The sequence below is a fragment of the Tachyglossus aculeatus genome, chromosome 27, assembly GCF_015852505.1.
Source record: "Tachyglossus aculeatus isolate mTacAcu1 chromosome 27, mTacAcu1.pri, whole genome shotgun sequence".
Taxonomy (NCBI): Eukaryota; Metazoa; Chordata; class Mammalia; order Monotremata; family Tachyglossidae; genus Tachyglossus; species Tachyglossus aculeatus.
This window is the reverse complement of record NC_052092.1, coordinates 3,616,547-3,633,623: the sequence shown is the minus strand read 5'-3', so window position 1 is coordinate 3,633,623 and position 17,077 is coordinate 3,616,547. Positions and strand designations below refer to the sequence as shown.

At 54.6% G+C, this 17,077-nt stretch overlaps 1 protein-coding gene across 6 annotated transcripts in view; it reads right to left on the bottom strand.

The window, feature by feature from the left end:
• Positions 1-7,330: 7,330 nt before the first annotated feature.
• Positions 7,331-17,077, bottom strand: part of ERC1 (ELKS/RAB6-interacting/CAST family member 1) — a 276,795-nt gene continuing 267,048 nt past the window's right edge. For all 6 annotated transcript variants that reach the window (XM_038767705.1, XM_038767706.1, XM_038767707.1 and 3 more), the window contains one exon: positions 7,331-11,647. In XM_038767705.1, the coding sequence (XP_038623633.1) occupies positions 11,510-11,647 (138 nt within the window). In that variant the 3' untranslated portion in view covers positions 7,331-11,509. The remainder of the gene's footprint in view (positions 11,648-17,077) is intronic.

Below are 17,077 nucleotides of genomic sequence, written 5' to 3'. Positions count from 1 at the left end.
TCAAGGACAGTCCCTTCTCCCACCCCCAGGGCAACTCTGCCAGCCTGGCAACATTTCCAGTGCCTCCCAAGGTGTGAACTGTAAGCTCGTTATGGGCAGGGAATGCCTCTGTTTATTGTTTTGTTATACTCTCCCAAGTGCTTAGTACATTACTCTGCACACAGTAAGCGTTCAATAAATACGATTGGTTGATTCAATCCTCCTCCTCCTCTTCTTAATAATAATAATGATAGCATTTATTAAGTGCTTACTGTGTGCAAAGCACTAGTCTAAGCACTGGGGAGGTTACAAGGTGATCAGGTTGTCCCACGGAGGGCTCACAGTCTTCATCCCCATTTTACAGATGGGGGAACTGAGGCCAGGAGAAGTGAAGTGACTTGCCCAAAGTCACACATTCTTCTTTCCCCTTCTCCTCCAAGACTGGCTCCCCATCCATTGCTGAGGCCTTGATCCCACCATTCCAGGCGTAGGCTCTGTAATAATAAGAATAATAATGATGATGGCATTTGTTAAGCGCTTACTATGTGCAAAGCACTGTTCTAAGCACCGGGAAGGCTACAGGTGATCAGGTTGTCCCACGGGGGGCTCACAGTCTTAATCCCCATTTTACAGATGAGGTAACTGAGGCCCAGAGAAGTGAAGTGACTTGCCCAAAGTCACACAGCTGACACACACAGCTCTGTAGGTGGCAGACAGATGCCTATGGAGCCTGTGCCCATTTGGGGACATCCGGCTACCTTAGGGAAGTGGCTACTCAGGGTCTGCAGGTGGGGAGAGTGACCTCCTCATTGCCCATTCATTTATTCATTCATTCAATCGTATTTATTGAGCGCTTACTGTGTGCAGAGCACTGTACTAAGCACTTGGGAAGTACAAGTTGGCAACATATAGAGACGGTCCCTACCCAACAGTGGGCTCACAGCACACGAGGGGCCCAGCACATCCCAACCCCTAGTTCTCCCACCCCTCAGGGCAGAATGTGTGTGTTATATTGTTATACCGTCCTCTCCCAAGCGCTTAGTACAGTGCTGTGCACCCAGTAAGCGCTCAATAAATGCCATTGACTGATTGACTAGACTGTTGTTGGGGCAGGGAGAACTTGGTTCTTGACTTGCACCAGAGGGGAGCCAAGAGGGTGGCAGCAGCGTCAACCACCCCAACCCGCCCCTACTGCCCCAATCCCACCAAAATGAGTCAGGCCCGGGGGGAGGGGAAAGGGGGGATGCAGGGCACGGGGCAGGAACCTCTGTGGCTGAGCCACCGGGAAAACATTCGGCAGGGAGGCAGACCGAGACCCGGGCAGAGTCCCAGGGGGAAGTGGTGAGCGTCGGTGGGCTGAGTCACGGAGAGGCCGGGGCATATCCTGAGGGATTAGCCCACACTGGCCTCAGAGGCGGAGCAGCTGGGCAAAGACCCTTCCCCACCTTCCTCCCCGCCAGTCAGCCTCCTTCAGACTTTCGGCAGGGGGTTGGAAGGGACAACGACCCTTCCCTCTGCTGACAATCCCCTCTTTGGGCAACCCGCTGCCTCCAGCCCGATAGATCCATGCTGGGTTCCTGGGTGGAGAGCAAGGGATGGAGAGGGGAGAGTTGGAGGTTTTGGATGGTCTCTCCTGGATCACTGAGGAGAGCCAGGGATGGAGAGGGGAGAGTCAGGGGTGTGGGATGGTCTGTGATGGGTCACCGGGGAGAGGCAGGGATGGATAGGGAAGAGTTAGGGATATTGGATCATCTATGCTGGATCACTGGGGAGGGGGAGGGGTGGAATGGGGAGAGCCAGAGGTGTTGGCTGATCCATGCTGGGTCACTGAGGCGAGCCAGGAATGGAGAGGAGAGAGTCTGGGGTATTAGAAGGTCCATGGTGGGTCACTGGGGGAGAGTCAGGGATGGAGAAGGGTGTTGGATGGTCCGTGCTGGGTCACTAGATAGATAATAATAATAATAATGATGGCATTTATTAAGCGCTATGTGCAAAGCACTGTTCTAAGCACTGGGGAGGTTACAAGGTGATCGGATTGTCCCACAGGGGGCTCACAGTCAATCCCCATTTTACAGATGAGGTAACTGAGGTGCAGAGAAGTTACGTGACTTGCCCACAGTCAGCTTGACAATTGGCGGAGCCGGGATTTGAACCCATGATAGATAAAGATAGATAGATAAAGAAGCAGCGTGGCTCAGTGGAAAGAGCGCGGGCTTTGGAGTCAGAGGTCTTAGGTTCAAATCCCGGCTCTGCCAATTGTCAGCTGTGTGACTTTGGGCAAGTCAGTTTACTTCTCTGTGCCTCAGTTACCTCATCTGGAAAATGGGGATTAAGCCTGTGAGCCCCACGTGGGGCAACCTGATCACCTCCCCAGCGCTTAGAACAGTGCTTTGCATGTAATAAGTGCTTAATAAATGCCATTATTATTATTATCAGCTCCACGGGCTCATAACATGGCAGTGGATTTTGCCCATCTGGATTGGGGTCGCCGGCTCTGACCCGGGGGTGAGACACTGCCTGGTCCTAAATTGGGGGAAGGGTGGCCGTTCTGTGAGCCCCACCCCTCCCCAGGGCCCAGCGGACCCCTGCCGCAGGTTTCCCGGACTTGCTCTCAGCTCCAGGGCTGGGATTTGTCGGGGACGGAGGGAGGGCTTTGGAATATATCTCAGTGTCCTCTGAAACAGGAGCTGTTCTGGATAGCTTCTGGAAGGTCTGGCCCCCAGAAACCCGGGGCTTTTTCCGCTGACGGAGATGTTGGGAGAGGGAGAGGAGAGGAATGATCAGAGCAGGGAGGAGGGTGAGCTGGGGCTACTGTCCAGGGCCCCATTTCCCATTTCCTTGCCCCTGTTCCCCACAGCTGCAGCAATCTGGGAAGGCTTGAGTGGCTGGTTACGGAGGGATGATCTCCTGTGGCTTGCCACCGCCCAATAACAAAATGAGAGTATGGGTCAGGGAGCAGAGTTAAGGACACCTTGCCTGAGGTATCTCTTCCTCATCCCCGTCCTCCATTCCCGAGAACTGCAGCTACCTACGGAAGCAGCGTGGCGTAGTGGATAGAGCCCGGGCCTGGGAAGCAGAAGGACATGGGTTCTAATCCCAGTTCTGCCACTTGTCTGCTGTGTGGCTTTGGGCAAGTCAATTCACTTCTCTGGGCCTCAGTTACCTCATCTGGAAAATGCGGATGAAGACTGTGCGCCCTGTGTGGGACAGGGTCTGTGTCCAACCTGACTGTCTTGTATCTACCCCAGTGCTTAGTACAATGCCTGGCATACAGTAAGTGCTTAACGGATACCACAATTATTATTATTATTATTATTATTATTAAGGGGCAGCGGCAGGAGTAGAGAAATGGACATGCCGGTGACTCAGCCTGCGGATGTCAAATGTGTCTACTGACTCTGGTGTATTGTCCTCTCCCAAACACTTAGTCCAGTGCTTTGCACACAGCAAGTGCTCAATAAATACCATCAATATGTATATATATATATATATATATACATCAATATGTATATATATATATATATCAACCTGTATATATGTATATATGTTTGTACATATTTGTTACTCTATTTATTTATTTATTTATTTTACTTGTACATATCTATTCTATTTATTTTATTTTGTTAGTATGTTTGGTTTTGTTCTCTGTCTCCCCCTTTTAGACTGTGAGCCAACTGTTGGGTAGGGACTGTCTCTATATGTTGCCAACTTGTACTTCCCAAGTGCTTAGTACAGTGCTCTGCACACAGTAAGCACTCAATAAATACGATTGATGATGATGATGATGATATGCCAGGGAAGCGGGGTAGCAATATTCCCAATAATGACAAAAACAACAACCACAATAATAATAATTGTAGTATTTGCAAAGTGCTTACTATGTGCTAGACACTGTACTAAGCACTGGGTGGATAAAAGGAAATCGGTTTGGACACATTCCTGTCCCACATGGGGCTCCCAGTCTTAATCCCCATTTTACAGATGAGGGAACTGAGCACAGAGAAGTGAAGTGACTTGACCAAGGTCACACAGCAGACAAGTCGGGGAGCCGGCATTAGAACCCATGACCTTCGGAGAACCCAGGACCTTCCGACACCCAGGCCCAGGCTCTGGCCACTACGTCATGCCAGCGCTTAGTACAATGCCTCCAACATAGTAAGCACTTAACAAATACCATAAAAAAAGAACAATGGGGACAGATAATGGGCATTTCACTGTTTGCTCCAGTTATTTGCTTCATTCTCCTGCTCTCTGCTTATCTGGGTGCCTGAGTGGGAGAGGAGATGGGTGAGGGGGAGGGAAGGCGCAGGGAGAAGTTTAGGATGGAGATTGGAGGGTAAATCCACTGATTCACTTCCCCAAAAGGCTGAAGGGGCCGGGGCAAGAAGTTGCTGTACTTCCCAAGCGCTTAGTACAGTGCTCTGCACACAGTAAGTACTCAATAAATACGATTGAATGAGAAGCAGTGTGGGCTAGAGGACCTGGGAATCACAGGACCTGGGTTCTGATTCTGACTCCTCACTTGTCTGCTGTGTGGCCTTGGGCAAGTCATTTCACTTCTCTGTGCCTCACCTTATGTACCTATAAAATGGATTTTAACTAGTTAGGCGACCCCCCGCATACTAAGCCCCCCTTTTCCTCGGCTCTCCCTCCCCTCCGTGTTGTCCCAACTCGCTCCCTTTGCTCATCCCCCTCTCCCCCACAGTATTTATGTACATACCTATAATTCTATTTGTACATATTAATGCCTGTTTACTTATTTTGAAGTGTATATATTTATAATTCTATTTATTTACATTGATGCCTGTTTACTTATTTTGAAGCGCATATATTTATAATTCTATTTATTTACATTGATGCCTGTTTACTTGTTTTGATGTCTCTCTCCCCCTTTCTAGACTGAAAGCCTGGTGGGGGCGGGGATTGTCTCTTCTCTATTGCTGAATTGTGCTTTCCAAGCGCTTAGTACAGTGCTCTGCACACAGTAAACACTCAATAAATACGATTGAATAAATAAATGAATGAAAATGGGGATTAATACTGTGAGCCCAATATAGGACAGGGACTGGGTCCAACCTGATTACCTTGTATCTCCCCCTGTGCTTAGAACAGTGCCACCTCTCCATCTTGGGGGCCGCTGGGTTGGCATCTGATTTGGATTAATGTCTTCAGACACAAAGAGTTCTCTATCTTGTCCCCCTCCTTTTAGAAGGGCAAACTGATGCCACATGCCCCCTCCTCTAGCCAGGCAGACCTACCCTCCTTGAGGACAGGGAACATATGCTCAGCTTCTGCCGGGCTCTTCCCAGGGCTTTGGACAGCTCTTAGCACTTTGTAATTGGCCGATTGAGGGGATCACGATCAATAACCATGCCAGTGGCCCTCCATTCTGGGCTTCACCGCTGCCTTCGGAGGGACAGCCAACAGACGTGGCCTCCACTTCCCGGCGGTCGGCTTCCTTCTTGACCTCTCACAGATCAGTTCTGGCCCCCCGATTCTGCTGAGACAGCTCTGAGGTCATCCATGACCTCCCCCCTACCCCAGCTAATGGACATGACTCCATCCTAACATCTCTGGACCACTTGGCCGCCTTTGGCACCGGTGGGCACCCCCCCCAGCTCCTCGGGAAAATTTAACTTAACCTTGGTTTCCCAGAGGTGCTCGATCGGGGCTCTGCTCAATATATACGAATGATTAATTGATCGATTGATTGGTCCTACGGCTGGACCAGGTGTGGAGGTAGGTCATGAGGGTCTTTCCGGCCTGGGGGCTCTCTCTCCTGGCTACCTGTGGCCTAACTGCTCCTGATTGGGATCTCCCCGGGACTCCGTGGGAGGCTTCTTGTGTGATGGGGGTCCCCTTGACCGACTCTGTATCCCAGCAGGAAGAAGTCCCAAGCCGAATCTCCTCTGGGGCCGTTCTACCAAGCTACCAAACTGCTCTCGCGTCCCTTCTCCATCACCCGGGGGGCAGGGAAGTGGGGGCCGGCGGGGCTGGAGGTGGAGCTGGGGGGCACAGGCCGGGGTTGCGACTTGGATAAAGTTCACGTTTTAAAACCTGTGCACTTAACACCTTCTTTGCAAGCCTCAGAGGGAAAGAAAAATGTCCAGGTTGTTTATTGGTTTCCTATGTGACACAAAACCTTACACAGCCAAAGGCCAGCAGGGGCCCTCCGCTATGGCTGCCGGGAGAATGAGGGAGGGTGGGGTCCGCAGAGTTGGAGGACATGTACCCCTTTCGGGAGGAGGAAGAGGGAGGTGAATTTTGACCCGGGCAGGACGCCGTTCAGCCCAGTCACCCAGGCCCTCTTCGCCCCCAAAGTGGGCCGGCAGTTGAAGACTTCCCAAGGATGAGGATGTGGCATTCAGGGCCGAGGCCGCCTCAGGAGAGGAGCGTTTGGGGGTGCTCACCCAGGCCCCCGCTTTAGCTCCTTCTGCAGCCCCTGCTTCGTGGGATTTGGTGTGACAGATGAGTGTCCCGATGTGACCCTTGCGTTGGCCCTTGCGGGGGACTACAAATGGTGACCATTCTGCCACGAGTGGGATGTTGTGAGACTAGGATGAGGAAGACTGATGTGGAGAAGTAGAGATGAGCTGATGATGATGGTGCCAGTGGTTGGCACGGTGCCACTCAGGTTCCCCAGTCCTCCCCAAGCCTGAGTGGGCGGGGGGGGACAAGGAATGGAGCCAGGACCCTTGGATGGATCCTCTAGCCCTAGCTGACCTCCCTGGGGTCAGGGGGCGGTCCTTGGCCCCCATCCAGGACCTGAGGGGACAACCTCCTCCTTAGCTCTTTCACCCAAGGGGTCTCCTGAAGCGAGTCAGAGCTGAGTAGGCTCGTGTCCATTCTGGGGGGCTCTGGAAAAGAGAGGACCACCATCCCCAAACAGTCTCCTGACACGCATCTGTCCAAGGCCTCCGCACGTTCCAACCACCTGTCACCTCTCAGGGATGGCCGAGGAAGGACACTCTTCTTCTAAGGTGCCCGGTCTGTCCCCCATTTCAGCCACACCAACTCCCCTCACCTGGACCGCACAGGAGACCCTGACGGAGTGGCCTAGTGAAAAGAGCGTGGGCCCGGGAGTCAGAGGACCTGGGTTCTAATTCCGGTTCTGCCACTTACCTGCTCCGTGACCTCAGGCGAGCCTCTGGCCTCACTTTCCCCATCTGAAAAATGGGTACTCAATACCTGTTCTACCTCCTACTTGACTTTGTAAGAACCTGATTACCTTGTATGTACCCCAGTGCTTGGCACATAGTACGTGCTTAACAAATACCCGCCCGAATCTGCTACTTGCCCCTGCTCCCCATCCACCCTCCGGGCGGGTGAGGCCGAAAGAAAAAGCCCGGGCCGAGTTTTTAAATAACTTTATCGTTTCCTGATGGATTTTAGTTTGTGAATAAAAAAAGAAGGAAAAAAAAAAAGAACAAAGTGTTTATAATTCTCAAGGCAGAGTTGAGTATAAGACGATTCTCTTTGCCGTTCCATTATCCGGTCAGTAACACGACTCCAGCAACACACACACACACACACACACACACACACGTGTGCGTGCGTGCACAAGCACACACACACACACACCACACATACACACACACAGTCGCGGGGTGGTCTCCAGGTTGCAGACCCCACTGCCACCCAAAGAAACTCAAGCTACGAGGTGGGTGGGGGCGGCGGGGGGCACCCTCCCTTTCTTCCCCTCCCCACCTCCGCCACTAAAGTGCGACGTCTCCCAGCGGACACAGCGGGGGCTGCCGGGACTGACCCGGGAGAGGGGAGCGGGGGGCCGTGAGGTGGGGACCCTAATGATATTACCCCATTTTGCCCATACCCCCTTCTGGACCCTGCCCACCCAAGGGAGCCCGGCCCGCCCGAGGCCTGCAGAGGTCAGTGGCGGAGTTGGGCCCGGGCCCACGAGGGGCTGACACGTGGGTGAGACTGGACCGGCGGGGGTCCGGCCTGGAGAACGGGGTGGACCCCGGGAGAGATAGCACCAAAGGAAGGTGGGAGGGGTCCGGGGCCGGTCGGGAGACTGGGCCCCTTGGCCACCCCTCGGTCGGGCATCCGGGCCGGAGGAGACCCCCGAGACCAGGCCCGCCGACTCCTCCCACCCCCTGCCCCGAGGCCCGGGACGGTCCAGCGTCGTCCCCGGATGCCAACGGTCCAGCCTTTAAACCTGGAGTCCCCCACCGCTCGCCACTGCTGCCCAGCTTGAATTCCTTAAATATTGGATTTGAGATTTTTAAAAACACAGCTCGGTATTTCAGTCCTACTTACTAGCCCCCCGCCCACCCCAAGCCCCCCATTTTTAAAATTTTAAATCTCGACAAAGGACACACACGGTCAGTGACTGCGCCAGTTCTCTGGACCACACAGACGATATCGACAAGCAGATAAACAGAACGAGGGGGAGGGGGACAGCAGCTCCCCTTGGCCCTCCCCCCCAACCAAACCCCAAAACCAACCCCTCCCCGCAAAGTAGGGAGGACGGACTACTGAGGACAGGGGGATCACAGCACTTGCCAAACACGTCGGAAAAGGTTGGGGGGCGGGGGCAGGGAAGGAGGGGCTCTTGGGGTCAGGTTTGACACTAAAAAGTTTGGAAACAGTTTTTGATTTAAAAAGAGGTGGCAGAGGCAGCCATTTTGTTCAGAAAGATTTGCCTTCGAGAGAAGGGCGGTTTCCTCTCCCCTTCCCTCGGTGGCTTCAAAGGGAAGAGACTCAGGCGGTACAAAAAGCTTCTTTCAGTGACAGGCTCCGGGCTCCCCCCGCCCCCCGCCCCCCCCAAATCGGATGGGGTCACCTGGGGTGGCTGCAGCCGGCTCTCTCCCCTCCCCGTCCAGGCCCAGCTGACCCTGGGCTCTGCTTCAACTTCAAAGACCACCCTCCCAAGACTGGAGGCGGGGGCGGAGGCTTCTCACTGGGTTCCCCAAAAGCACCCCCAGAGCTGACCTTCCGCCTCCACCTCCAGCCCACGCCACCGATCAATCCCAGCAAGAACCTGAGCCTCTGGGCAAGGGGGGAGTGTGAAGGATGTGATCGACCAGAACTCAGAGGCCTTCCCAAGCCCCCTGCCCACTCCTCCAGGCAGCCCTGAGCTGTCCCAGATCTAGGGGGAAGTGGTGTTTGGGGAGGAAGACGGGTGGGCGAGGGGCACCGTCCACACTGGGACCTTCTCCCATCAAGTGACCAACGATGGGACCACCCTGGTGGCCATCTTCTTTCCTAGCGTTCCTCCAGTTGGCTGGACACAGTGGAGGCTGGAGACGGGGAGGGGGCTTTTCTGGGTTGTGGGGAGGCGGGTTTGGGGGATTCCATTCACCCCGCTTTGCCACAGACAAACTTCCTGTATCGCGGATCCTGGATTTCTCCTGGAATCGGCCACTAATACTTTGGGATGGTAGGGAGGGAAGATGAGAGGAGCAAGCATTTTCCTATTAAAGCGTTCTTCACCAGTCGACCCTCCCTACTCAAAGGCTCAGGGAGGACTCTGCAGGTCCCATCTCTCCCCTTGCCAGGGACTTTGGTTCTTGTGAGTGGATCTGAGCGAGGAGGACCGTGGAGATGGCGGGTCTTAGTTCCCTGGAGACACGGCCGGGTCCTGTCTGTTCCCAGATAGGATCTTCCCTTCTCCCTAGGGCTTCGATCCTGGCTGAAGGTGGGAATTCCAGGGGAAGATCGAGGGGCTGACAGGAGTGGCCAAGCTAGGGGGGGATTCTGAACCACGGGGATCCTGTCCCAGAATGAAGAACGGGTGGGGAGCACGGCAGGCGTCCGGAGTCACCCCCTCTCTGCCGGCCTGGTTTCTGGGCTCCAAGTTGGCCGCCTCCATGGAACCCCCTCAAGGTGCCCCAACTCTGAGCCTGGCGATTTCTAGACGGTGCAATCAACGAACAGGACACGGGTCCTCGGCCCTCGGGAGACCGGAGCCGAGTCCCTCTTCTCTCACCCCTCCCCAGCCTCCTCTGCTATCAGGGGACATCTCGGTAACAGGTTTATGAGCTGAATTCGTTTAAGACATCGATAAGGTAAATTCCACGGCCCCTGGCAGGGAGAAGGGGCAGGTTTCTGCTGGGACAGGCTGGGGATTTGACCATATAAGTTAACGGGATGGTGGGAGGGTTTCGGACCTGCGGCGGTGAGGACTTTACTGGCGGCATTAAAATTCCTCCAGCGGGTAAATGGGGGAGAGGGAGAAAACGCAGCCGAGAAGGTTCTAGGACGGCAGCTCCGTCCAACCCGCCGGGTGGGCCCGAAACCTCCACGCTCTTTGGCCTGGTATCCTCTGGGATGCCAGATTGGAAATCCCTCAATGGGGGCATCAGCTGTTCACTTTGCCAGGGAGCCCTGGAAACTCTCAAAACGAGCACCCCGGGGACCAAATGGCATCCGAAAGGCAGAGGGGGTCCTGTTCGATCCCTCTGCACCCCCACCAAAATCTCACTCTCTTATGATTAGAAAAAAACAGGATTGGCTGGGAAAAGACCTTCTGAAGAATGGAGTGATCTCCCCCTCCCTGGAGCTGAGGCTCCTGGTTCTTTGCCAGGTGCTTGGGCCAGGCAGCGTTTCTGCCAGGGCCACAGCAGGTTGGGGGGGGGTCTAGGAAGCCTGTTGGATTCCCCTGGGGTGTCCCAAGAGGAGGCAGGATCGGAAGGAGCTGGGAGAAGGATAGAGAAGCTGAATGAAGGGAGCCCGCTGTTCCCAAGGATGGAGCGCCCCGACCTCGATCTGTGACAAGGTGCCAGCCTGGATGGTGCCATCAGACCTCCTATGGGCACACGGGTGGAGATGTCCCAAGGCCACCGGTAGCCAAGGGCCCCATCGTTACCCACTCCGAATCTCAGCGCCCGGGAAAAATGGCAAGCTTCCTTCTGGGAGCCCAGTGAGACGGTGCTAAGGGGGCGTTTGGGAGGGTCTGATGTAGGAGCCAAGGAACCCAGCCCAGCATGCCCTCCGGCCCCAGCGGTCAGGCAGAGGGGAAAAGGATGGTGAGCTCTTTTTCCCCACCTTCCTCTGCTCAATACCGGGGAACGACCCAGGAGAGGTGAGGAGGACAGGGAGGGGCTCCCCAGGCTTTCAACTCTTCACAAGGACAGGAGGGAGGTGGAGTCCCCTGTGGCCGAACAAACAAAACAGCGACCAACCGGGAACAGGACAATTTCCACTCTCTGCCGTCTCCCTCAGAGAGGTTTCCACTCCTCATTGTTCTCTGACCTTCCTCTCTCTCTCACTCTCCCATCTCCTCTCCCTCAGATGCTATTTTTCCCTCCTCGGGAGGAATGAAAACATCAGGCAGAGGGACGGCCGGATCTCTCGGTCTACCAGGCCGGGCCAGGGATTCGGACTTCGTTTTCACGTTAACGAGGATGGGTTTTCTCCGCCCCATCCCTGGGCCGGATCAGGGACGCCGATATCCGTGGTTCTCCCCGCCGGTCTGCTGGACAATGAGGACCTCGTGGATGGGTGGTAGGTGGGTGGGTGGGGGGCGGGGATTCGGCTCCCCGGCCACGAGGCCCCGGGCCGTGGGGGGTCAGGACGACTCTTCGAGGGCATTGACCACCTGTTCGAGGATGTCGGGGCAGTGATCGGCTATCTGTTGGAGGATGGCGTTGGCGAACTCCTGCAGTTCGGCAGTGTCCTGCTCGCCCTTTTCCAATTCATCACGGAGCTGAAAGAGAAAGAGACTGGATGTGAGTCCCAGGGTGTTGCGGGGGAAGAGGGGCGAGCTTTCTGGACATCATCGTCATCCTCATCATCGTTGTGGTAATTGTTAAGCACTTACTATGTGTCAAGCACTGTTCTAAGCAGGGCAGAAGACACAGAATAATAAGGTCAGGCACAGTACTTTCTCCCACACAGGGCTCACAGTCTAAGCAGGAAGGAGAACAGGTATTGAATCTACGTTTTACAGATGAGGTAACTGAGGCCCAGAGAAGTGAAGCGACTTGCCCAAGGTCACACGGTCGGCACGTGGCAGCATGCTGCCCATTAGCGTTGCCCTTCTCTGCCACACTTGCCAAGGGCTCTTTACATGCCAAAGTCTGGGCCCAGAAACCCAATTGCAGCCCTTGGTGAGTGCGTTAAGTGCTTCCTCTGTGCTAAACACTGTGCTAGACCCTGAGGTGGATAAGAGATCATTGAAATGTCTTTCCTTTATACCATCTTGGCTTCGATTTGGGGCGAGTGGAATAACTTGTCTTTCACCCAAGTGCCTTTTGGTGGTCCTGAAGGCTTCGAGTGTGGTTGCTCAGGAGCATCAATCATTCATTCAATCGTATTTATTGAGCACTTACTGTGAGCAGAACACTGTACTAAGCGCTTGGGAGAGTGCAGTATAACAAAATACAGACACATTCCCTGCCCGCAATGAGGTGAGCAAGGAAGAGGAGGAGAGCAGGAGGGAGAAGGCAGTGGAAGAAGAGAAGGAAGGGGATGGAGAGAGGGAGGTCAGTCAGTCAATCATATTTATTGAGCACTTACTGTGTGCAGAGTACTGTGCAAAGCACTTGGGAGAGTACATTAGAACAATGTAACAGACACATCCCCTGCCTACAATGAGCTATCAGTCTAGGAGATGCAGGTGGTGGGGGGGGGGGGTGGAGAGGGAGGAGAAGTGGGGAGACCCTCTCACAAGGAGCAGGATGAGGGGAGCACCTTGGTGAGGGATTTTCTGGTTTTGGTCTGCTGAGAGTGCAGCTGTAACGTGCTCTCAGGTATTCGGTTGCCAGTGGCCGGAGTCCCGCGAGCTAGCGCGGTTTCTCTGGAGGAGCTTGGGCCAAGAATCGCAAACGCATCAGCCACCTCATCTGAAACCTTGGAGCAGTTTCGGGGTTGTGTGCCGGTGGACAGCGGCAGGGGAGCCCGAGGTGCTGTGTGCCCAGGGAGAGCTATGGGGAAGCCTGGAGTGGTGTATGCCTGGGCAAAGCAGTGAAGGGACCTGGGAATAGAAAGGGAGATGGGCATGAACACGAATAAATAAATGACAGCTCTGTATTCTACCGCCCTTAAGTGGGGCTGGGAAAGAAATACTAGACGGATCCCAGCTGTGAACTGTAAACTCCCAATTATCCAGGAGGTGGATTACCCATGAGCTTCCTAGACAGCCCTCTCCATCTCCTAAATCAATTCATCAGTGGTATTTATTAAGGACCTACCGAGTGCACAGAGCACTGTAATGGTTGCTTGGGACAGTACAATACAACGGAGGTATTTTTTTTTTAATTATATTTGTTAAGTGCTTACTATGTGCCATGCACTTATTAAGTGCTGGGGTAGATACGAGCTAATCAGGTTGGACACAGTCCCACAGGGGGCTCCCAGTCTTAATCCCCATTTTCCAGATGAGGTTATTGAGGCACAGAGAAGTTGTGCTTCTTATCTGCTGGCCCTGCCACCCGTCAGCTGTGTGACTTTGGGCAAGTCACTTCACTTCTCTGTGCCTCAGTGACCTCATTTGGAAAATGCGGATTAAGACTGTGAGCCCCACAAGGGACAGGCATGGACTGTGTCCCATCAGACCAGCTTGTACCTGCCCTAGTGCTCAGTTCGGTGTCTGGCACACAGTAATAAGTGTTTAACAATTATCATAAAAAAAAGTTGTGACTTGACCCAGGTCAACCAGCAGACAAGTGGAGGAGACAGGCCCCCCATTTCCCCCTTCGATGAGGCCGCTTGGCTCGCGTGGAAGGACTCTGGATCCAGAACTCCTTCTTTTAAGCTCTGCCCAGTGCCCTGGGCACCGTTACGGCCTGCCCCCAAGCCTACCGCTCTGACATGCCCAGGCATTTCACTGCCACCCACGCATCTCCAGGCTCCTCTGGGTACGTGTCCCCTGCCTCTGGCTTGGCCTGGGCCTGCCAAGGTCCCACAGTGTGCCACCCTGGCCACGGGGCGGGGAGGGCGAAGATGCCAGTTAGAGACCCGTGACCATCTCAGCTAACCCAGTTAGAAACACCACAGGGAACTGCGTGCCACTAGAGAAGTAGCGTGGCCCAGTGGAAGGAGTTCAGGCCTGGGAGTTAAAAGGACCTGGGTTCTAATCCCAGCTCTGCCACTCGTCTGCTGGGTGACTTCACTTGACGTCTCTGTGCCTCGGCTCCCTCATCTGTAAAATGGGGATTAAGACCGTGAGCTTCAAGTAAGATGGGGACTGTGTCCAACCCGATTTGCTCGTATACACCCCGGAGCTTAGTACAGTGCCTGGCACATATTAAGTGCTGAACAAATACCTCTGTTATTATTCCCAGAATGAGCCCCCTCCTTCCTCCCCCCATCCCCCCAGCCTTACCTCCTTCCCCTCCCCACAGCACCTGTATATATGTATATATGTTCGTATGTATTTATTACTCTATTTATTTATTTTATTTGTACATATTTATTCTATTTATTTTATTTTGTTAATATGTTTTGTTTTGTTGTCTGTCTCCCCCTTCTAGACTGTGAGCCCGCTGTTGGGTAGGGACCGTCTCTATGTGTTGCCAACTTGTACTTCCCAAGCACTTAGTACAGTGCTCTGCACACAGTAAGCGCTCAATAAATACAACTGACTGACTGAATGAATGAATATTATTATTCTATTGGGATTCCCAGGGACCGAGATGAAGAACTCTGGTTGGGCAACCTGCCATTTCCCCCGCGGGGAGGGGGACAGTCTGGAGGCAGGGTCCGGAACTGGGATTTTCCAGGTTCTCTGTCAGCCCGGCTTGGGGCGAGCGCCCTGTCCCAAACATGGTGGGGGAAGAGACCAGATCAGAGACCAGAACTCACTGCCCCAGATTTGAAGCCGTTTAGGGAGCTCATTAAAATTCCAGCGGGGTGAATTACCGTTCCCCGGGGACCCCCGCTGAACCCAGCGAGCCGACCTCTCCCCTCCCACGGGGAAACGTTAAACCCAGTGATTGAGCCTTCACCAAAAAGTTTTCTTTTATGTCAAGGCCAGGGCTCCGCAGAGCTGGGATCCCCCAACCCAAGCAGATCACCCACGGGCAAGGAAGGGCCACCTTGGTGTGTGTATGTTTTGGGGAGGTGGCGGTGTTTGGAAGAAACACCTTCGCTTCCCTTAGGAGCCTTGTTTCCAAAGTGTTACTCTGGAAACGATCGGCTGGATCGTTCAATGCTTGACATCCATCTCCCCCTCTGGACTTCAAGCTCTTCGAGGGCGAAGACGGTGTCCAACTCTGTAGTATTGGACTCCCTCAGGTGCTTAGTACAGTGCTCTGCACACAGATCAGCAATGTGGCCCAGTGGATGGAGCACGGGCCCAGGAGCCAAGGGGTTCTAATCCTGGCTCCTCCACTTGCCTGTTGTGACTTTGGGCAAGTCACTTGGCTTCTCTGGGCCTCAGTTTCCTCATCAGTCGAATGGGGATTCGGTGTGTCCTCTCTCCTACTTAGACTGGGTGAGACTGTGTCCCAGCTGCTTATCTTGTACTTCCTCCAGGGCTAGGCAAAAAGTGAGCATCTAACAAGTACCACAGTTATTATTATTAATAATAATAAGTGCCACCGATGCATTGGTGGGCCTGTGGTCTCAGACCGATGGGAGGCTCTCTGTGCCACAAGCCAAACTAGGGCAGGCTGGAACCCTTTAGATTGCAAGCCCCTCGTGGGCATGGACTGTGTCTATTGTCTTCTCCCAAACGCTTAGTACAGTGCTCTGCTCACAGTAAGCCCTCAATAAATATAACTGATTGGAAGCCAGAAGGGGGGATTTAGAGTAAGTGGGAGGAGAGCACATCCCCTTCGAGTGAAAGCTGGGTCCAAGGGGCTGGCGGGGTGTCACTGGGCTGACAGCCTTGTCAGGAGGCTGTGGGGTGGCCACGTCTGCTTTACTTCAATTTGGCAAACATGCCCTTCCCTCTCCTTACCATCACCCCTCCGTGCTCCCGCTCCACGGAGGACTTGAGTGGGCAGGAGATTTCACAGTAGGCCCTGGTGTGTCCCCACATTGCCGAACTTGGAGATTAGCCTGAAATGTGCCACTGTTTGGGGCTCCCCCGCCCGGGCCCTCTGCGTACAGGGGGTCACGGCGGCTGCCAGGGGGACGGGAGGACATCAGACGGCTTCAGGAGCATAGATGCGGGAAGGGAAAGACCACATTCCGGCGTTTCTGCTGTAAACACATCGAGTGGCGCATGCAGACCGGTGCTCGGCCCAAGCCCCTGTCCCTGCCCAGACGCCCATTGTTCTTCGAGGCTCCTCTGGCCTCTCAGAGTCCCTTGCTGCGGCCACGAGCGCGGCTCGGTTTCCTGGCCCCGGGCTCCGCGCGTCTCCGAGAGAGGAAAACCAGACCTGAGGCTTTTGGGCCTGGACCCGGCTCAGATCCTGCAGCTTGCTAGGCCCCGATCCCCCGGCCAACCGAGGAGTGGGGAGAGAGAGCGGGTCGGGTTGGACCCCCTCCTTCCCAAAGCCTGCGCTCAGGCTGCGGGGATAACATAAAATAGCTCCTGCAGAAGAACTGGCGGGGCTGTTCATCAGAGCTGAAAAACAGAGGGAAGGGGGAAGCTGGGAGGGATCGTGGATGGGGTACTAGGAACGGCCGGTGGAAAGCGATGAAGATGAAGGCGCTTTGGGGACGGGTCCCCCGCTCGCCCCCAGACCCGGCGGTCCACCACGCCGGGAGTCGGTCCGGTGGGTCGGGGGGAGGTGTCTCAGCTCTCAGACACCAGCTGGCCAGGAACGGGAGAGAGAAACAAGTCTCCTCATTCAAGCCCAAGGAGCGGTCACCAGGGGGTAGCTTCTGGACACGGCTGGAAAGCAGACTTTGCTTATGCTGCGGATTCAGGCGGAGCGTGGAAGTCGGCCCTGCCCCTCCTTGAAAGTCGGGAGGGTTGGGGGAGATGCCTGGGTGGGCCGGGCGGGCGTGGAGAGGGGGTCTGCAGCCCTGGGCATTTCCGGAAACTTCCCCGGCCGTGAGGGCTGGGGATCCCCCCGGGGGGCTGACCCGTGCCGTCAGGTGTTTGGAGAGACACGCGGTCCCTCCAAATCAGAATCATAATAATAATAATTAATCACTGCCGTATTGCTTAAGCGCTTACTATGTGCCTGGCACTGTCGTAGATTTTAGACTGTGAGCCCACTGTTGGGTAGGGACTGTCTCT